Here is a 21,820-nt window from a genome sequence, read left to right as displayed (position 1 = left end):
TAGATTGGCAGTCAACCCAGCCCAGAAAGGCCTTTCTCAGCCACACCTACTAGAGACAGCATGTGAGGTTATAAAAACTTGCAACAGTTTTCTAGATAATGAACTAACTAACTCTGTATCATGTCCAGCTAGATTGCTGTAAGGATAAAAGAAAATTTCTAATTTCGTTAGGTGATCAGTGAATTGTTAAGCATATTTATTTTATTAATTTCTTAGTTGCATAAAAATATAGCACTTTCCTTCAGTGAGCTCAAAGTGTACATGCATCTCCTCCTCCCTACTTTCTGCCCAGAACGATCATCTGTGGTTGGGCATGCTCAGAGAATAGGACTGGTGCAAGGTCAAACAGTAAAGCCGGGATTTGGACCCAATTCTCCTGAGTCCTAGTTCAACACCCTGATCACTACACCACACTAGCCAAGTACTATTAAACCTCTTTCAGACACAGTGGTACCTCGACTTGAGAATGTCCCTACATGAGAACGATTCGAGTTAAAAATGGCTCTGTTTGCAAAAAATTGCTTCAACTTGAGAACGGTGCCTCGACATAAGAACCAAAAAAAGAAAAAGAAAACCTTTCCTTCCCCTTTTTTGACCTAATTTCAGCTTAGGTCAAAAGAAGAAGAAAAATTCACTCCCCTAGTGGTAGATACAGATTAGCTGGCTTTGCATTAGTTCCTATGGGAACTAATGCTTCGATTTAAGAACAGTGCCTTGACTTAAGAATGAAAAACAGCAGATACGGATTAAATGGTTTTCAATGCATTCCTATGGGAAATGGTGCTTTGACTTAAGAACATTTCGATTTAAGAACGCAGTCCCAATATGGATTAAGTTCTTAAGCCGAGGTACCACTGTATATTTAGAGCGTGATCTTTTCTTCAGAATGATTACTTGCAAAGCAGGCACAACAGTGTACTTTTATGACTTAATGAAGTGTATTTAGAGTGACTGCGTGGAATTAAAATGCCTACTTTTCTTTCTTTGGCTTTTACCCAGGGCTCATTACCCAGGAACAACAACAGTGCTTAATGCCTTGCTAACCCAAAAGAAACTTTGGTCTTCAGAAGACTACAGCACTTTCAACAATGAAGTGGGTGCCGGCTGCTGGGCACGAATTCTCAATCAAAACTTTGTGAATGGGAACATGACTGCGTATGTCTTGGTGCACATGATATAAACGTGTGTCTATGTTTGTGTGTGTGTATGTATAAACCAGTAATAATGGGTGTAAGGTGTAGTTAAAAATGCTGGTCTCATTTCATGTACAGTGTTGCCTCGCATAGCTACGATAATCCGTGCAGCAAAAATCGCTGCAAAGCAATCTCATCGCTACGCGATATTAAAAAGCCCATAGGAATGCATTGAAACCCCTTCAGTGCGTTCCTATGGGCTTCAGACTCACCTTTAAGGGAAAATCCTCCATACGGTGGCCATTTTTGCTGCCCGGTAAGCGAGGAATCCGTTCCAGAAAACAGCGGACGGCCATTTTTTTTACCCGGCGGCCATTTTGGAACCGCCGATCAGCTGTTAAAAAATTATCGCGTTGCACTGATCGGTAAGCGAAACAGGGTACCGATCTTCGCAAAGCGATTTTTCCCCATAGGGAACATCGCAAAGCGATCGCAAAAGCGATCACAAAATCTTCATTGCTATGCAATTTCATCGTTAAACGGGGCGCCCGTTAAGCGAGGCACCACTGTACAGTACTTGGAAGGTGTAGCTGCTGATACAGTATTTCTAACTAATATAGTCCCTATGGGCTAGAAGTATGAACCACTGGTTTGTCAGTTTGTGATGGTTCGGCCAACAGCTTAACAGGTGTTCCGTGATTTGGTGCCCTGCCCCCTCTGGCGGGCACCCACCTGGAGACAGTGGCTCTGGCTTCCCTGCCCTTCCTCTTCAGAGCCTGGTTCTGAGTGGGCACCTGCCGTAGGGGGTAGGGCACCAAACTGTGGAGCACCTGTTAGCCAAACTGGCATGAACCACCAAATCAGTATTTTGTGCTCATCTCTAGCTAGAAGCACACATTTCTCACATATTTTCCAAAACAGAAGTGGGTTTTGACAGAGGTTGTTGCAATCTGCTTGTCCCTCATTTCTCTCTGCAGACATGTCGTGGGACTTAGGAAGCTGAGTGGAACTCAGACCATTTGCATGTATAATTATGTTTTGTCAACAGAGATTGGCAGGAGCTTGCTAGAAAGAATTTGTTAATTTGTTTAATATCGATGGTTTATTTTGTACTGTTCTAATATTGTAGTTGATTATGTTTTGGGATAAAAACTTTTTTAAAGCACACACAAGCTGCCTTGGGTCTTGCAAAGGAGAAAGGCAGGATAAGATGAACATCCATCCATCCATCCATCCATCCATCCATCCATCCATCCATCCATCCATCCATCCATCCATCCATCCATCCATCCATCCATCCGTACATCTGTACATCCGTACATCTGTACATCCGTACATCTGTACATCCGTACATCTGTACATACGTACATACGTACATACGTACATACGTACATTCCTAGCCATGTCTGAAGATGGTGGGGAAAGCACTTGGGAACTTATGCATGAAAATGACATGTCTTCCTCTCTCTTCTCTTAAGTGACACTGAACATACAGTAGTTTTGTCTTGAATTTCAATAAATTTATTGTTGCTAGACAACTTATTTTTAAATATTAATTTCTGTTTTCTCTTTTCTCCCTTACTCTAGTACTATTGCTTGGAATCTAGTAGCTAGTTACTATGAAGAGTTGCCTTTTGGACGGTGTGGTTTAATGACAGCACAAGAACCATGGAGTGGACAGTACACTGTAAATCCTCCCATATGGGTTACAGGTACACACTTTCAGTTGGAGCTTTTCGTACTGTAATTATTACAATTGAAGTTCTGCTTACCATTTTGCTTCCTGTGGTAAAATTATTCCAGCCCAGTATTCCTTAATATGGCACCTTTCTGTTGTTTGGGGCTAACCTCTACCTTACACAGCCAAATGTTAATGTAGATGATGGGAATTGCAGTTGAATATATCTGTAAGAAACTGTGTTCTTGCACATCCGTTACTTGTAATGCCATGTCCCCTTTGTTACTTGGCAAGAGCAAGAAGGGAAAGGGCATGAAATCCTAAGCAGAAGAGAGTTTGTCAGACACTATACATGCAAGGTTACATCATGTAATGTTGCCTTAATTAACTAGCAATGATACAAAGCTAATCATATTTTCCAAGATCTGGAACATTTGGTCATCTGAAGATTAACGAGTATACTGTTTTATTTTATTTCTCATTTTTAGCCTAATGAGTTCTGAATATGAAGAAACTAAAATATAAATGCATCAGTTGGATATTTGCATTTGTGTATGATGGCTTTGCAAAAAAGAAAAAGGCTTTCTTCAATCTGCCCCCTCCCCCAGGTGTTAGACTGCAGCTTCTATCATCCCTAGCCAACACCGTCAGCACAGCAAGGTGGCTGGGATGGAGGTGTGAGGCTGTGGTCCAGCACATCTAGAAGGCACCAGGTTGAGTCAATCTGTTTGTAGTTTGCTTTGACTGGTTCTCAGTTTAAGAAGTCAAGACATTCTCCCCCTCCCCCCTTGTGCAATTGACAATTTGGTCGCAAGTGATGTGAAAGCCATGTCCATCATCACATGGATGAAATGTTGGATGGAATGTGCAGACTGGCTACGTGAGGGATTGTTAAGAATTTTACTTGAGAGCCATCCTTGTTCAGACTAATTAAGGCATACCTGTATTAAAAGAAAGGAACAAAGTACTGTGGCAGCTTAGAAAACAACGTTGGTTTCAATGTGAACTTTGGTGGATCAAAAGCCAGACATAGTTGTGGATTTTGATCTGTGAAAGCTTTCAATGAAACAAATATATCATTCTTCAAGGTGCCACAATATATTGTCCCTTTCCCCTCCCTTTTTTATTTTAATTTTGCCAACATACTGCAACAGACTAACATGGTTACTGTTTTGGAAAGTTTTTGAACTTCTGCAAGTCTTGACTTTCCCCCTGATGTTCCTGATCTTTTGAATTCTTAAATACTCACATGTAACAAGTTTATTATGAGGATAATTCTGTAGCTAAGAAAATGAGTAGCATTTCCCTCATGCTGTCCCTGGGATATGTGGAATAATTGCTGCAGTAGAATATGAAGCCTTTTGTTTGAACTTCTGTCTTGATATGTTTCTGAAACTCTCCTCCCCTTTCATTTACCTTATGAAAATTAATCTTTTTCGGGTAGTATATTAATTGGGATACAAAAACAACAATTTTGAGATACTTGGAGAAGACCCTTCTTTGGATCAAATTCATTTCATCTGCTTCTCTTGTTTGTTTCTTGTCTTCACACAGCACACACAACCCAGTTCACGCAACCAGGCTGGTACTACCTGCAGGTCGATGGGCATCTGGAAGCAGGTGGCAGCTATGTAGCTCTGACTGATGGTCAAGGCAATCTTACTATCATCATTGAAACAATGGTAATGTCAGTTGTCAAAATGCACTGAAATTTGAACAGATGTCTAGAATGCCAAACAGTGGCAAAGGATGTACTTTTTCATATAGCACATAGTAAGCTGTAGAATTTGGGACCGCACAAAGTTGTCATGGCTGCTGCTTAGGCAGCTTTAGAACGTGGATGGAGTGTTAGTGAGCATCGTGTATTATATGAGCCTTTGGTCTGATGCAGGTCAGTCCTTTTCATGTTGCTGCAGTTACAACATCAGATTTGTAAAGTACTTTGAACATTTAACTACCCTGTTAATGCTTAGTATGGTTACTATAGTGCCATCTGTGCAACTAACTATTCAGAGGAATGAGGGTAGCACGAAGGACCCTTGAAAGATTATTTTCTGCAACATTCTTGCATAATCTTTATAACAGAGTAACTTTGAAATGGGGATTTTCATTCTTACACTGCCTCAATTCTGCTGAATTCTGTGGTCGATTATACAGAAGTAAATTATACATTTGCTATGTTTTGTGGGTTTGACATTTGGAGGCCTGTGTTTGACAAGAGAATGGTAACACGTGTTTTGACCTGTCTAGCTCCAGACTAAAATGAATTTTAACCAGGTCCTAGGGCCTTCTCCTTCCAAAAGTATTTTGCAGCTTTCTGCTGTCTACAAGTACTGGAAGCTGAGTTCTAATCATATGTTAATATGGGATACACATAGGCATTTGTTGTGTACAACCACAATGAATTAATTAAGAGAATTCTAGATACCTTAGCAATGGCACACTCAGCCATGAATATTAAAAGGGAAGGGAAGAAAACAGTAGTTGATATGTGTTCTTCCCTGTTCATTTCAGACACATGACCACTCTGAATGCATCAGGCCACCTCTGCTTCCATTCTTTGTGTCACCACAGAAAGCAACCTTCCATCTTAAAGGATCCTTTGTGAGTAAATGGCATTGTACTCTATTTGCTTCCCACTCATTTTTGTGTGTTGTCACTTCTGTTCCATTTGACTTGCGTATGTTTAGAAAGCATAGTCAAAGTATAATTAAGCTTGTATTATTCATAAAGCTCTCTTCCATGGATTCTTCTTTTTATACAAACACGATCAAATATTGGTCCTAATTTAGTACTTAATGCATGAAATATAATAAGTTATCACTGGATAGCTTGGAGTTTTGAGCAGTCAGTTTTTGGACTGCAGGTCCTCGAATTCACTGCTTGACATGGTCAGATGGTTTAGGCTGGCTTATACAGCAATCCTCACCTACAGATGTGCTAACTAGAGTGGGGAATCGATGGTATGAGAATACTCTTCCATTATGGAGAGCCATATTTTGCCTGTAGACAGTTTTCTGACTGCAGATCTAAGGCCAGTGGAAGGAAGTGGGATGTTCCAGGGGCACAAGGCAGCAGGTTAGAGGCTGCCATTGAATTGCTAGATACAACCCCAATTCCTCAAAAGGGTCATCAGCATTGTCAGCCTGATGCTTGTATAATTATTTTCCTTTCCCCTTGGACTGGGAATTCCAAGCATTAAAGTTTTGTGAGGGCTCTGTTAAGACATAGGACATCTTGCTGTGGTTTGTCCTCAGTCTAGGGGGCTTTGGATGTGATAGAACATCTGCCACTTCACTACCTATCCCCACCTCTTTTAGGATTTCTCTCTGCCAGAAATGACTGAACAGTGCAGTCGGAACTTAATGATGCATTGTTTGATTAAGGGGGTTAGGATTAAGTACAAGCCTCTTCTAGCAACCAAAAAATCCCGGCTATCTAGTCTCAGAGATCTGCTGACAAGGCAGTCTGCTGGAAGAACTGCTCTGATGTATGAGATCTGTTTGTGTGTGTGTGTGGGGGGGGAAGGGTGGTGGTGGAGAAGAGGCTGTGGAAAGGAGGTGTTGAGTTACCCCACATCTGGATTTCCTTGCACACAGGAATGCTGCCCAAATGGAGGCACAAAATCAGGCCAGTGTGAGGGTGGTTCAGTGGTTTAAGCATCTGGTTGTGGAGCCAGAGGTTGGGAGTTTGATTCCCCACTGTGCCTCCTTGAAATGGGCTGGACTCAGTTATCCATAGGGTCGCTTCCAGCTCTACAGTTCTAAGATGATGATGACTATGATGGTTGGGAGGAAGTTGAATGCAGTATAGATTCAGCTGGTCTACTCTTGGTTCAGCTGGCCCGTGGCTAGTTAGGATCTCACACTTATTGTTAAAGTTAAGAGGTTGGCAAAGTTACTTTTTGGATTACAGCGTCCTTCATTTCCCAGCCAGCATGACTACCACCCAGCCTGGTTGGGGAATTCTGCTAGTGAAATGTCCAGGCTTGACTAAAACGGTAATCTGATTTCGTTCTAGATTTTTACAGAGGATGTGGGGCAGACAGGTTCATAGTCCGTGACAGACAGATAACAAATCCTTTGAGTGCTATAAGAAAACTGAGTGCATTTTTTTTCTTCCTCAGAGCAAACTGACCGCTCTTCAAATGTGGTATTCTAAGCTTGAATTTACATCTTCCAACTCCACCTTGTTCCAGTCACTTGGGCCTAAAAATGTAAGTGGGTCCTTATCTGGAGGTCATCAGGGACTCTGTTACTGAAGAGCTGAGCTGCATTGCCCAGGGCGCATTAGACCATGTGTGATGTGTAACATGTACAAGTACATTTGTTTCAGTTCCCTGGATGTTATTTTGTAGAGTGCTGCATCTGTCACAAAAAAGAGAAAGAGGAAGCAGCTCTCTTAATGGGTAACATGATAGTTACCCACATCTGGCTTGTGTGTAATCTGAGTCATGTCATTGCCAGGGAGACTCAGCAGTTGTGCTTCCAGTGAAGCATTTAAAGTGGAAATGAGAAAAAATGCGTTATTCTCAAATTGCTTCCTCCCATGCAGCTTTTCTTTCACATTGTAAACTGCCTTTGAAGCTTGTGTAGCAAGGTGATGCTTCCTGCTCTGTCATCCTCTCATGACCCTTTGCACTTCTGCTCTTGGTTACTTAGCATTTGGGTCACGGGGTGGAGTTTTGATTTACGACTCCCAAAATATTGCATCATTCACCATGCTGAGTAAACTGACAGGAGCTGCAGAGGAAAACATTAGAGAGCCAAAGTTTGCCCAGGCGCATCTGGGTGGCATGCAAACAATATGTTGGACTAACTTAATTCTTAGCAACACACATCTATGTTGTTGTGATCTTTCTGAAGTTCTATAATAAGTATGCCTGAGTCCCCAGTATATTCAGGTTCTGTTAGGTGCCATCTCCTCTTTATTTTTGTGACTCATTGATGGAATACATACAAGGAATACAGTACCTCGCTAGAGTTGTCTGATAATATGTTGCATTCAGGGTGTGGCAAAGGCTATCCACACCTGTTCCAGTGTTGGATTGAAACTTTGTTATTTTAGCATAGGCTTGTTGAAATAAATAAAGGCAAGTAAACCCCGAGTAATTCTCATTAATTTCAGTGTGTGTTCTTTAATTGAGATTAGGCTTGAAGCCAACCAGTTAGTTTGACACACCACTCATGTTCTGTTTATTGTTTGTTTGTTTATTTAAAATATTTTTAGCCTACCTTTCTCCTTAAAAGATCCAAGGCAGTTACCCTGTTAGTTCTGAAGTATATACTCAAGATGAACTATTTTTTGTCTGTCTACTACTTCTGGTGAACCACTTGCTTGTCCTCTTTTCTACACAGGTCAGCGAAGGGGTGGTGACACTAAATCTGGGCCTGGATGAGGTCTATACTTTGACAACCCTGACCACGGGACATAAAGGCCGTTTGCCAGAGCCTCCCCCATCCCAGCCTTTTCCATCCTGTTACAAAGATGACTTCAATATCCGTAAGTCAGTCTGTGAAGCCCTTGTTGGGAAATCCCTTCAATCTTTATTTCCTGGTGGTCTTGGGCTACTAATAATCTTTCTTTAAAATTAAGGATGGGGACCTTATCAATAGTATCAATTCTGAGTAATGCACAGTAGACAATGTTAGAAAAACTGCAGTCATGCGGATATTGAATCTGGAGCAGCTATCTTTGTACTGAGTTTCTTTCTGCATTCTTCCAACTTTAGACAAGACCTCTCTCTTGTCATAGGTGCACAGATATCTCTCTGTGTTGTTCTTACTACCAGAGTCTCCTTACAGAAGAGTTAAGAATGAGTATCTTAGTGAACTTCACTAGACATTTCTGAAGAGGTTTTCTGTCTCCCATTTTGCTTGATGATGTGGATGACAAGCCATCAGTTGTTTCTTACCTGGGGATAGTGGAAAAATTCTGCAGCTGTGACACTAAGCATGTTGTTCCCTAGATATTGTGCTGTTGTGATCCTGGAAGAAGTTGTTGCTTCTGTTGTAGTGTAAATATCTGTAGATGTGTAGAAATTAAACCATGCATCTTTTGTTTTCCTACAGGTAACCCTTCTTTCAGTGAGGCACCCTACTTTGCTGATCAAACCGGAGTATTTGAGTACTTTATGAACACTTCTGCTCCTCAAGACCATGTATTTACTCTCCGACAAGTGGTGACACAGAGACCTGTAACTTGGGTTGCTGATGCAAGGAACACCCTGAGTATTATAGGCAATTACAAATGGTATGTAGCTTACTGCAGTGGAAGACACTTTGTTTACAGTTTGCATCAAGTTTGCCATGGAAGCTGAGTGATATTGTTGACCTGCTTAATTGCACATTTTAACATACCTGAATGCAAAGGGAGATTCTTTGCTAGTGAATGGGAGAGATCCCACCCCCTTGTTCTCCAAGGTTTTTTTTTGTGCTTATAGGTATTGAATGTAATCCAAGACTGCCACCGGCTGCCTCCTTCTGTGTAATGAAAAACTGATGAAAGCAAGGTCTTGGGTAAAGGGAAATATATGCACATATTTCACTGTGCTTAAAGAAGACGTACTTAGGCTGTGTTTATAGCTGCCTTACAGGAAGGTGTGTGTCCTGTGATTGCCTTTTATTCAATGCAGTAATCAAGTTGTTCTGATACTGGAGTCTTAGAGGTGAATTTGCTATAACTGTTTCCCCTGTCTTGCTATGGTTTGTTTAATTTACTTTTAAGAATTTCTGTGCTGTTCAGTAGAAATATTTTCAGGGTGGTTTACAGTCAAAACAATACAGTAGTATAGTGCCATAGTACTTTTGGTTATTGTTACCTGCCTTGTTGCATAGCTCTGCTGCTGCTGTTTTCGGGACTGAGCTGTGCCAAGAACTGAGAAGAATGCAACCTCTCACCAGCTGGAAAGTGGTAGTTTGTACATTTGCCAGGAACAGAACTGGAAAACAGGATAGTGAAGCAGCCCAGAGAGGTGGACAGTTGTCCTGAGCCTCTGAGCTGTTTGCTTGGATGCAGTCGCTCTTTGCTTTAGGCAGGCTGCAGGTTGTGCCTTATTCTTAGAGGCGTTTAAATGTTCAGTCTGTAATGGGTTTTGCTTTGTTTTGGCTTAAAGCTAAGCAAAAAAGAAACATTTGTATGTTACAAATGAAACTCTCCAGCAATCAGTGAAGTATTTCTATTCCAGGTGTATTACAGCATTAAAAACACGGCAGGAAATGTTGAGATTCTGTCTTGGGAAACCAACGAGAACATGCCTAGGCAGGCTAGACACCAGTAATGTTCAGTGCTGTGATGTAGTACTGTAATATCTGGTATGTCTTAACCTCCGAATAAACAATAGTAATCTAAATCTAATTTTAAATCCTATGTACGGCAGACCCACTAAATCACAAAGGACTTGGTAAAACAGAATTTATATGTTTCACTGATTCAGTGGATCTACTTTAGTTCAGAATGAGATGTGGCATCTGGTTTGACTTATTTCTCCCTGTGCCATTTTGTGCTGAAAATCCTTCACGCCACCCCACTGAATCAAGTGTAACTTTTGTGTGCAGATAAGCAGCTTATGGTGGGTTTTACTTCCATGGGCACTACAGTCCAAATCATTTTCTTCTTCTCTGCATAAGTTAGCGTTAGAGTTTCCCAAGCAAGTGTGGGAATGACAATCACATGAGTTCACAAGTATTCAAAATGTATTAGTTACAGAAGTTTACACGCACTAGTTTTCTGAAAAAACAAAAGGACCTTCTGTCAAAACTGTGGCATTGTTCTTCATTTTCCTAATACGTTGTCTTTTCCAGGGTAAACCTAACAATAACGTGTGATGTTTATATAGAATCAGATAATGGAGGTGCATTTATTGCTGGCAGAGTTAACAAGGCTGGAATATATGTTGGAGATGCTCAAGGCATTTTCTTCTGGGTTCTTCCAGATGGCACGTACCGAGTCACAGGTGACCTGCGTAAGTAACTTTTAAGTCTGCTTTAAGTGCTCTCCAGTTGAAAATTTATCCTGAGGTGTTTCTGGGAGCGTGATGCTATGAATCTGTTATGTAGAATTTTGTATTGTTTCATAGATCAACAATAGATTTCTGCTCCAGTTCTGGATGAAGCCAAGATGTTCTTGTTAGTTTGTCAGACAGCAATGATACCTGGCATGTAGGCCTTTGAAAATCAAATTTCTTCAACCCCAGACTGTTCTTAATGGTTCTTATTTGTCATGTCAAGGGCTGAAGCACTGAAGAAGGGCTAATTGGCATAAAATATCAGGTCGTCTTTTGGTTGATCAAAAGAACTTCTCTTGTAGTTCCATTGGGCTCGTATGAAGGTAGAAAATGTGCAGGGTGGAATGCTAATCCAACCACTGGCGGTATCCCATGCTGGATTTATAAAAGATTTCAGGAATATATTTTTTGGTCTGTGCTTCCAGACCAGGCCTGTAGCCTGCCTGATTCACTGGCTCTGCATTCCCATCCACTTACTATAGGCCTGGGATATCAGTCCATCCTACTGATAATTTTTCAGACTTATCCAGTTAAGTTAAAGAAATGTATTTAAAAGTGCAGTTTCAACAGAAATAAGAGAAGGCATTGCAAGAATTTAAAGGTACCACATTCACATCAAGAAAGGACAGAGCACGTACAAGATAATGTGAGGAAGTGGCCATTTGTCCTGAGAATGTGCCCTGAACTGAAGATGACACATGAAGATCTCCAGGTCAACAGCTTTTATCCCCCTCTAACTCCAACCTTTATTACAAGACTGACATCAGTTCATTAAGCCAAATTATTCTAAAATCAGCCTAGTGATTGGCTCCTATTCCGATTTAAGTCACCTTTTTAGTAAGCATGTCCTGCCTATCTGCAGGCAGTTTATTCTATTTGTACCTGATATACATCTCAGAAAACCCATGCTTGCAGTCATTCCTCAGAGTCAGAAGCTGTTTCTTCACTGACTCATTCCTTCTTTTGATATTCTGACATGACCCTGCTTGCTCTTAGGACACAGCCACTCCCTTCTAGTTGATAATCAGAACTGTCTGTTAAATGACTCATCACATGTACCTCAATCTTAATAACTCATTACAGAGATAGTAAAGAACAGATTTAAGGAACTAGATTTGGTGGACAGAGTGCCTGAAGAACTTTGGATAGAGGCTCGTAACATTGTCCAGGAGGCAGCAACGAAAACCATCCCAAAGAAAAGGAAATGCAAGAAAGCAAAATGGCTGTCCAACGAGGCCTTAGAAATAGCAGAGAGGAGAAGGGAAGCAAAATGCAAGGGAGATAGGGAAAGTTACAGAAAGTTGAATGAAGACTTCCAAAGAATAGCAAGGAGAGACAAGAGGGCCTTCTTAAATGAACAATGCGAAGAAATAGAGGAAGATAACAGAAAAGGAAAGACCAGAGATCTGTTCAGGAAAATTGGACATATTAGAGGAACATTTTGCGCAAAGATGAACATGATAAAAGACAAAAATGGGAGGGACCTAACAGAAGCAGAAGACGTCAAGAAGAGGTGGCAAGAATACACAGAGGAATTATATCAGAAAGATGTGGATATCCCGGACAACCCAGACAATGTAGTTGCTGACCTTGAGCCAGACATCCTGGAGAGCGAAGTCAAGTGGGCCTTAGAAAGCCTGGCTAACAACAAGGCCAGTGGAGGTGATGGCATTCCAGTTGAACTATTTAAAATCTTGAAAGATGATGCTGTTAAGGTGCTACATTCAATATGCCAGCAAGTTTGGAAAACTCAACAGTGGCCAGAGGATTGGAAAAGATCAGTCTACATCCCAATCCCAAAGAAAGGCAGTGCCAAAGAATGCTCCAACTACCGTACAATTGCACTCATTTCGCACGCTAGCAAGGTTATGCTCAAAATCCTACAAGGTAGGCTTCAGCAGTATGTGGACCGAGAACTCCCAGAAGTACAAGCTGGATTCCGAAGAGGCAGAGGAACTCGAGACCAAATTGCTAACTTGCGCTGGATTATGGAGAAAGCCAGAGAGTTCCAGAAAAATATCTACTTCTGCTTCATTGACTATGCGAAAGCCTTTGACTGTGTGGACCACAGCAAACTATGGCAAGTTCTTAAAGAAATGGGAGTGCCTGACCACTTTATCTGTCTCCTGAGAAACCTATATGTGGGACAGGAGGCAACAGTTAGAACTGGTCATGGAACAACTGAGTGGTTCAAAATTGGGAAAGGAGTACGGCAAGGCTGTATATTGTCCCCCAGCTTATTTAACTTATATGCAGAATACATCATACGGAAGGCTGGACTGGAAGAAACCCAAGCCGGAATTAAGATTGCCGGAAGAAATATCAACAACCTCCGATATGCAGATGATACCACTCTGATGGCAGAAAGTGAGGAGGAATTAAAGAACCTTGTAATGAGAGTGAAAGAGGAGAGTGCAAAAAACGGTCTGAAACTCAACATCAAAAAAACTAAGATCATGGCCACTGGTCCCATCACCTCCTGGGAAATAGAAGGGGAAGATATGGAGGCAGTGTCAAATTTTATCTTCCTGGGCTCCATGATCACTGCAGATGGAGACAGCAGCCCTGAAATTAAAAGGCGCCTTCTTCTTGGGAGGAAAGCGATGACAAATCTGGACAGCATCTTGAAAAGCAGAGACATCACCTTGCCAACAAAAGTCCGAATAGTCAAAGCTATGGTTTTTCCTGTCGTGATGTATGGAAGTGAGAGCTGGACCATAAAGAAAGCAGACCGCTGAAGAATTGATGCCTTTGAATTGTGGTGCTGGAGGAGGCTCTTGAGAATCCCCTGGACTGCAAGGAGAACAAACCTATCAGTTCTAAAGGAAATCAACCCTGAGTGCTCACTGGAAGGACAGATCCTGAAGCTGAGGCTCCAGTACTTTGGCCATCTAATGAGAAGAAAAGACTCCCTGGAAAAGACCCTGATGTTGGGAAAGTGTGATGGCAAGAGGAGAATGGGACGACCGAGGATGAGATGGCTGGACAGTGTCTGCGAAGCAACCAACATGAATTTGACACAACTCCGGGAGGCAGTAGAAGACAGGAGGGCCTGGCGTGCTCTGGTCCATGGGGTCACGAAGAGTCGGACACGACTAAACGACTAAACACACACACAGACAGATATTAACTGTGATTTACAGCATATATTTTAAGCCTATGTAGAGTCATAGAATTGTAGGGCTGGAAGGGACCAAAAGTGTTATTGAGTCCATCCAACCAAAGTAGGACATCAAGAGTTAAAACATCCCTGACAGGTGGCCATCTAATCTTTATTTAAAAACCTCCCATCCACCAACTCCAAGGCAGTCTGTTCTGTTGTCAAGCAGCAACTGACAAGAGGTTCCTCCTAACGTTTAGGTGAAATGCTGTTTTCATGATTTAAATTCATTACTTTGGGTCCTGCCCTGAGGAGATTAAAAAAACAACAACAACCAAGCTGTACCCAACTTTGATGTTGATAATGAAAAACATAAAAATTGTTAAAACATTTCACATATGTCAGTTCAGTCATCAATCCCGTTGAAGACTAAAGCCAAGAAGTCAAAATAAGATTGAGACTTGGAAGGGCAGCTAAAAAAAGTAACTAGAAAAGATCCTGAAGTGCAGCTGTGTTTCACTGGAGACCAAGGTTCTCTCTAAGGTGTGTCCTACTTTCGGCCCCACTCTGTGCACTGACAGCAATAGTTTTTCAGCTCCTTTGGTTCTGGTTGCAGTGGAACCCCGTGAGGGGCAGAGACCAGCTCAACAGGGCTGAAAATTAGAGAGAATGCTGCTGGAAACCAACGTGAATATCATCTATACAGTGGTATTCCTGATTGCTTTGTATACATTGTAGTCAGGAACATTTAGGGCAGGGACTTTGGAAACCTTTATTAATAAGTTTAAATGACAACAGAATGCTTCTAAGAAATTGCGTACATGACAATTTGGAAAGAAGTGTACTAAGTGCCACCTCTGGAAGTTTATAAATTAAAACAGAAGCAAGGGAACAATTGAGAAAGAAAAAAATGGGGTTTTGGAACACTGAATTATTTGTCTACATGGATTTGCTCTTAGGTCTATTAAGGTGTAAGGATCAGAGAGAAGATCCAGAGGCTTCCCAGAAAAGTTTAATTTTTAGGACATACAGTACTTAAAAGTAATGGCATTGAGGAATGACATCCGAGTCATTCTGGGAAGCACTAGAGGAGAATACACAGAGTTATTCCAGGAAGTGCAGGCCCTTTGGAGTGATGTGGACAGATGAGTGTAGTTTTCAGGAAGGAATATATCTGAGAATAAAGTACAGAGAGATAAGAGCAGGCAAGACCATCGAAGCAGTAACAACAAAATGCTCTTAAAAGTTCCAAATCATGCTGTGTTCAAGATCTTAAATAGAATCTGTAACAGTAGATAGGTTCACGAACTGATGTATAGCATTTGTATGTTACTTAAGTAACATCTTTGCTTAAAAAGAAAGTAGTCATAGCATTGGTAGAGCTGGGTTGAATCGGAATATCTGTTTGGAGAGGAAACTCAGCTGAGCCTACGTCACAGAGTTGATGTATGGATAAAACAGTATTTCACTCTGAATCTTTGTCCGGTGGGTAGGAAAAGGAGAAGTAATATTAGACATAATACAAAATGTTTCTGTTCTATCACTGAAATTTGAATTCTTGGAAACAAATTTTCAAAATGTTTGTTTGTTTGTTTGTTTGTTTGTTTGTTTTGTGTGTGGGATATGGTGGCGCTGTGGGTTAAACCGCAGAAGCCTTTGTGTTGCAAGGTCAGAAGACCAGCCATCGTAAGATCGAATCCACGCGATGGAGTGAGCTCCCATTGCTTGTCCCAGCTCCTGCCAACCTAGCAGTTCAAAAACTGTAAATGCGAGTAGATAAATAGGTACCACCAAGGTGGAAATGTAATGGCGTTCTGTGTCTAGTTGCGCTGGCCATGTGACTACAGAAACTGTCTACAGGCAAACGCTGGCTCTATGGCTTGGAGATGGGGATGAGCACCACGCCCTAGAGTTAGACACAACTGGACTAAATGTCAAGGGGAACCTTTAACCTTTACCTATTTATTTATTTATTTATTTATTTATTTATTTAAACTTAAAGGTCAGTACAATAATAAATCATAGTGACTCAGTTTCTCTATAAGTTCCATTGACTCAAATAGATTCAGTGGGCTTCTTTAGTGCAATTTACTATGCTAAGCAAAGGATTTTGGCCAACAATTCTATATAATTTCGATTCAGTTCCTAGTCAGTGGGACTGCATCAAATCCTTTAAGCCCAAGAAAAGTGTGAATACCATTTTGTCTCTCATTTTTCTGGTATAGACATACTCATTTTTTCAACAAAATGTTTGTCTGATGTTCCCCTACTTCTTATTGTGTTACTCTTTTTCATTCTCTTGAAGCTGCAGTCGATAAATAAGCCATCATTTCTGAACCCTCATATAGTATGGTACATTTAACATCCCAGAATAGAATATTCTGTCATAATTTTAATGTTGTTCAAAATATTGTTCCTATAGTGTGTGATATTATGATATGCTCTCTATATGAAGAAGCTTCAAATGTCTGTGTGTATATTTTTATATATATTGCAGACGGTGAAAACGTCTTGATGAAAGGGCTGGCGGGTGTACGGACTAAATCATGGCACACACTCACACTGATTCTTACGGTAAGCACTGAAACTGAAGTATACAGGTGTACCTTGGTTTACAAATTTAATGCATTCTCTGGGACGTTACATAATGCGAAAAATTAGTAAACTGAAACACGATTTGCAATAGGAATGGGGGCGGCACTATAAACCTCCAGGCACAATGCATCCTTGGGAAACTTGCTTCGTACTGTGAAAAAACCCCCCGTAAACGGAGGCATTATTTTCAATGGATTTCCGTTCATAAACCAAAAATTACATTAATTGAGGCGTTCATAAGCCAAGGTAGTACTGTATTGGGTTGCCCTTTGACTGGTTGTGACATTTGCCCCTACTTGAGAATTCCCAAGATCAACAAACTCTCTGTGAAAAGCCATTATTCTCTTATTGAAAACCTGTCTTAAAGGGTTTATGAGGGTCAGAGAACAGGAAGAGGGCAGGTTTGGCTGGCTGAAATCTAGAAGAATAGTATTCCACACAACCATGTTTTATGGAACCCGCAACAAAATGTAGCAGTGGGGGTTGCTTGTGTTCAAGTCTTCAGTGTTGCATTTTGGGTACTCCAGTCTGATGTATCAAATATGATGAAGAGCCTTGTGGTACTTGAAGGCTAACAAGAGTATTATGGCATAAACTCTCATGGACCAGGCAGTAGCAGCAAACCTTTTTGGGCTTGCATGCCAGAACTGGGAAAAAACAAACAAAGAGCAGGTGGCATGTCATGGCGGTGGCTGATCCGGAAGTGGCAGCAGAAGGGGGAATCCCAGCATGGAGGTGCCTTGAGACCCCACTCCAGATCCACTGCCAGTGTCAGCACTGCGGCCGCAGCTGCTTTCTCAGGTTTGGCTGCGGGGAGGGGGGGAGTAGTGATCCGGTAACTTATGGCTTGCGTGCAGGCAGAAAGGCCTCCGTGTGCCAGCTGTGGCACACATGCCATAAGTTCGCCATCACTGGATTAGTGTCTCCTTTGTCAGATGCATGATGAGCAACCGAAGTTGGCAGGTGTAAGACACACATTGTTACATGTGGAAGAAGTGAAATCAGAGGGAAGTGAAATGCAAACAAACTGTGTAAAATTTGTTTCAGTGACCATTTACAAAATAACAGGGGTGAAAATGCAAACATTTAGTTATTGATAAGCTTTCTGTTACATGCTGAAATGCACTCAATCTGCACAGTTGGTTACACACTGGGTCACAAACCGGGGTGCATGACAGGTGACTAGCACAATATGTAAAATAACTTGCCCTTAGGCATGCGGTGTTTCACAATAGGATTTTGAAAGATAGATGAAATGGGTCTGAAATGACAGCATATTTATTTCTGTGGCATGGCACGAGCCAGCTACAGTCTTGGTAACATACTGCCTTTGCTTGTTGAATTCTGTAGTGATTTCGAGCTCTGATTTTAGTGCCATGTAAGGTGATATCAAGCAAGCTTGGGTTCTTTTGCAGTGACCCTCTGTTATCTGGGAGAAAAGCTTCTCCTGAAATGCAAAGCCCTTCTATGCTAAACATATCAGCTACATTCGCAATCCGTTCTCATTTTGGTTAATACAGTACTTAAAGAAAGCTTGTTCACGACTATTAACAGAACCAGAAATCTTGCCAACAGAGAGAAACCTTTCCTGCCATTTGAAGTTCTCCAAAAGCCAAGTCTTAACACCCAGAGTTGCGTCCAGGATCTTCTTTCCATTAGCAGAAAGGCTTCATGCATGGAAGATGCATCAACCTGGTTGTTGGGGATGCTACAGTTTCTGTGCATCATAAGTCACTGTTCAGCAGAATTTCTCTGTCTTGCTGAATGCCATTTTCAGTCAGCTGGACTGTTTGCCATGTGGGAGAAGGAATGGGGAAGTCTGTTTTCTTAACCCTGTTCTATAACTGAGTTAACATTACCATTCAGTACTTTTACATATCAATTTGCTATTGCTGTGGCCTGATTTCATGTTATCAAATAGTTTCACAGATCTCATGCTTGACTAAGTCAGTTGAGTGAATGTATATCAAACCTTGTCTCTTTATGTCCTTTTCTTATTTTTCACAGGGCTCCAACGCCTCTGGCATGTTAAATGGCAATCTCCTCTGGGCGAACGTCACTGTGTTCTATCCAAAGAATGGATGGGCAGCTATTGGGACACACTCATTTGAGCTTACACAATTTGACAACTTTCAGGTTCAGGCCAGCTGAAGCTTCCACTGTTTTTTTCCTCCATTGTACTAGAGCCAAGTCAAACATCAAATGTTTGATTTTTCTGTTGTAAAAGATCCTTTTTGTTTCTTTCCTACTGTCCTTATAAACGCATTCAACTTTCTCCTAAATGGGTAAATATGTTTGCATCATCCTAATTATATTTCTCAAATAATTCATCTGTTTTTCTCCTGAGCAGAAAACCTTAATTCTACAAAGTGTTTTTTCTTTTCATTCAAATTTCTGTTGCAAGCTGTAAATGAACTGCAACTCACTCCTATGCTTTCCGCTGATTGGAATTTGAACACCCTAGCATTATTTTTAAGAAACGTGAAAAACAAATGCTGTTTTCAGTTGTTTCTGATACCTATGAAGTCTATTCTTTCACTGAGATTTCAACTTAAGCCAGGTACCCAGTGTATGTGACAATTATGGAGTGTGGTATTCTAAAGATATTACACTTCTTTTTGTATTCCATCTGAGGTGATGCAGCAAAGGACTCAGCAGATTTAATTGTCTGCTCCCATGAAATGAGAGATGACACTTATACTTGTCTGATGCCTTAATTCTTCTGCCTGTTTTTAATGAAAAAGAAACCAGCTAATGGTTGGCTGGATCTTATATGAAGTGCCTGTTTAAAAACTACCTCTGCTGCTAACAGCAGTGTGGCAAATACGATGAAAGTGCCTGTGTTTTATTCTGTGGTTAACAGCCCTGCAATTTGTATTGCTTTTTGTTTCTGTTCTCCTTTCCTTCCAAAAAAAAAGGAAGGGGGAAAGATCTCCTGAGTGTTGCTGTGAAAATTCGCCGTCCATTCACACATGAAGGTGTTCCTTTACGGCCACTTTGAAAACACTCCAAGCTGCTGTTAAGTCTACACATCTGTGTGAACAGTAATCTCTGTGTGGGTAATTTAAATGGCATTTCCCAGCTTTTATGGTGCTGGATTGACAGCTGTTTGCAAGGAGGAAATGGTTGGCACAAACAGAACCTCCATGTGGGCTAGTTGTAAAACCATGATTGGCCTGCTGCATTTTCAGTGTCATCCTGTATGAAAGATGTACAATATTTTGCATTGACCGCTAATCTGTTTTATGTGTGTAGGCCTGCTTTGTAAGAAAGATGGGAGGTCTCCCATTGGAAGCAGATCCATAATTATTTGGCAAGAGTGGAAGCATTCAATGGCCCAAGGGAGCAGAGCCATTTGCCTACTGGCAGTATACTGGGTAACCTCCATATACAAAGCACTGTCTGAGCTACTGCCAACCACAAATTCTAACCCCAAACTCCAAAAAGTGAGGGACAGAGCTGCACAAAGATATAGCCACATATTCCTCCTCCTTTAACTGCTAAGTTGTAGAATGCATCTTTTATGACACCCATGCCCAGATTCTTAAAATCATAAATTTGAACTTTTTCTGTTGTTGGCCCATCGAAATTATGGGATAGATTGTGATAGAAAATGCCCCTGTTAAGAAAGGTTCTCTCTACCTCCCTTACAATTTAAATAGGTTTCTGAGAAATGGATGCTTCAGATCTCTGTTTTTCAGGCCAAAGAATGCATGAGCCCTTTGATTTTATAAGGAGCCTCTTCAGTTTCGTAGTTAAACTAAGATGCCTCGGATTAACCTTAATTGACTGTTTCATCCACATTAGGAAACAGTTATTTGCTTTAGAACAGGCCAGGTTGTTAAATCAGTTTTGAAACCATAGCTCAATGTATAACTTGTTCCAAGGTTATTAATCATAGTTTTTCCCCCAGTTCAGATAAAAGAGAAAGTGACTTTCAATGGAAACCCTTCTTAGTTTATTCACAGCAAAGGGATTTCATTTACATACAGGTGGTGATACCCTAGCATAAGAAGCTAAGATATTATTGCTTAAATATACTTGAAGCGTAATAAAATTTATGTACGTTTAACTCATGGAGGGTACATTATGAGAGATCAATATTTCAAGCCTGTCCTGTTCATTAGCTTGATACTTCAGGGTAGGCAAAAAGTAGCAAACAGGCCAGAGAGTGTTCCTAAGATATTTAAATGCAGCCTCCTTCCACTGCTGCCCAAAGCACCTCCATTTTTTTAAGTGAAAAGTTTTGATTAAAACTTCCCCTTGTGTTCTCAACAGGAAAAGCTGTTGTATCATCTTCTTTTGGGCCGGGAATACTGTCTCCCATATTGAACTCCTTATTTTAACAGCTACACAAATGGAGAACTCTACTGAAGGATATCCATGAGTGTCTTATGTGAACATGGATGCTTTATGGTTATAATGTATTTGATCAAACATGCTGATCAGACTAGACTCTGAAAGAAAGAAATTACGTTTTTCATTATGACATTTCCTTCCTGATAGCCTGATGGATATAAGGGATGAACAACTACATCTGTTCCAAAGATGTGAACTTTTTAAAAATGTTTTTGCACTAGGTTAACAGATGGTTCTATTTTTGCATTGTGTACTAAATGTAGTTATAATCACGAGTTCAGTTTCTTGTTAATTTATGAAATATATTTGAAGTTGCAGTGTTGTAATTATTCTAAGCAGGTGAATGTTCGTTGTGTGTTGGGCTTACCTGATTCTTAACAAGCTGTGTTTATATTTTAGTGAAAGGCTGACATATATGTGATTGACTATTGCAAAAATCTGATGTTTCAAGTGGGGGAAACAAAAGGAAAAATAAATACTGTTTTAAAATTGTATCTGTCTGCAATGCAACTTTGTAAAAATATCATAATATGTGGGGAATCAGTGACAAAGTTTCCTGTATGATGTAGGACATAAGAGTTCTTGCAAATGAAGTTTGTCACGGATTTGGCGACAGGAAAAACGCAGAGTTATTGAAGACACTTATAAGTTCTACTTTTACGGTTGTATTTACAAGTATTTACAGGCAGGCATCACATCAGCATGGCAGGAACTCTTTACACAAACGGACATAGTGGCTAGCAGCAAATGGTGGAGAAGGAAGAGAGTGATACACAGGCACGGTTCACTTATATACATATACATGGCATCTCTAGTCCAATCAGAAGACACATGACTTAATCCTTTGTACCTGGTGTCTTCTTGTTTCCAGACATTGCATCATCTTCAGAGTGACTCAGCATACTCACATCTGTGCACAATGGCAGCTCGTTAATAATACATTTATTCAG

The 21,820-nt window shown here is 40.8% G+C and overlaps 1 protein-coding gene across 2 annotated transcripts in view; it reads left to right on the top strand.

Annotated features, from left to right (window-relative positions):
• The window catches only part of GALC (galactosylceramidase), a 62,906-nt gene extending 41,544 nt beyond the window's left edge, over window positions 1-21,362 (top strand). For both annotated transcript variants that reach the window (XM_020814907.3, XM_020814908.3), the window contains exons 8-17: window positions 1,000-1,155; window positions 2,721-2,845; window positions 4,366-4,493; window positions 5,326-5,415; window positions 6,938-7,027; window positions 8,169-8,313; window positions 8,883-9,063; window positions 10,614-10,774; window positions 16,414-16,490; window positions 18,519-21,362. In XM_020814907.3, the coding sequence (XP_020670566.3) occupies window positions 1,000-1,155; window positions 2,721-2,845; window positions 4,366-4,493; window positions 5,326-5,415; window positions 6,938-7,027; window positions 8,169-8,313; window positions 8,883-9,063; window positions 10,614-10,774; window positions 16,414-16,490; window positions 18,519-18,662 (1,297 nt within the window). In that variant the 3' untranslated portion in view covers window positions 18,663-21,362. The remainder of the gene's footprint in view (window positions 1-999; window positions 1,156-2,720; window positions 2,846-4,365; window positions 4,494-5,325; window positions 5,416-6,937; window positions 7,028-8,168; window positions 8,314-8,882; window positions 9,064-10,613; window positions 10,775-16,413; window positions 16,491-18,518) is intronic.
• Window positions 21,363-21,820: the final 458 nt, after the last annotated feature.

This window comes from Pogona vitticeps, chromosome 1 (genome assembly GCF_051106095.1).
Source record: "Pogona vitticeps strain Pit_001003342236 chromosome 1, PviZW2.1, whole genome shotgun sequence".
In the NCBI taxonomy this organism is placed as follows: domain Eukaryota; kingdom Metazoa; phylum Chordata; class Lepidosauria; order Squamata; family Agamidae; genus Pogona; species Pogona vitticeps.
Note: the sequence above shows the minus strand (reverse complement) of the source record. Positions and strands in the feature narration are given on the sequence as shown.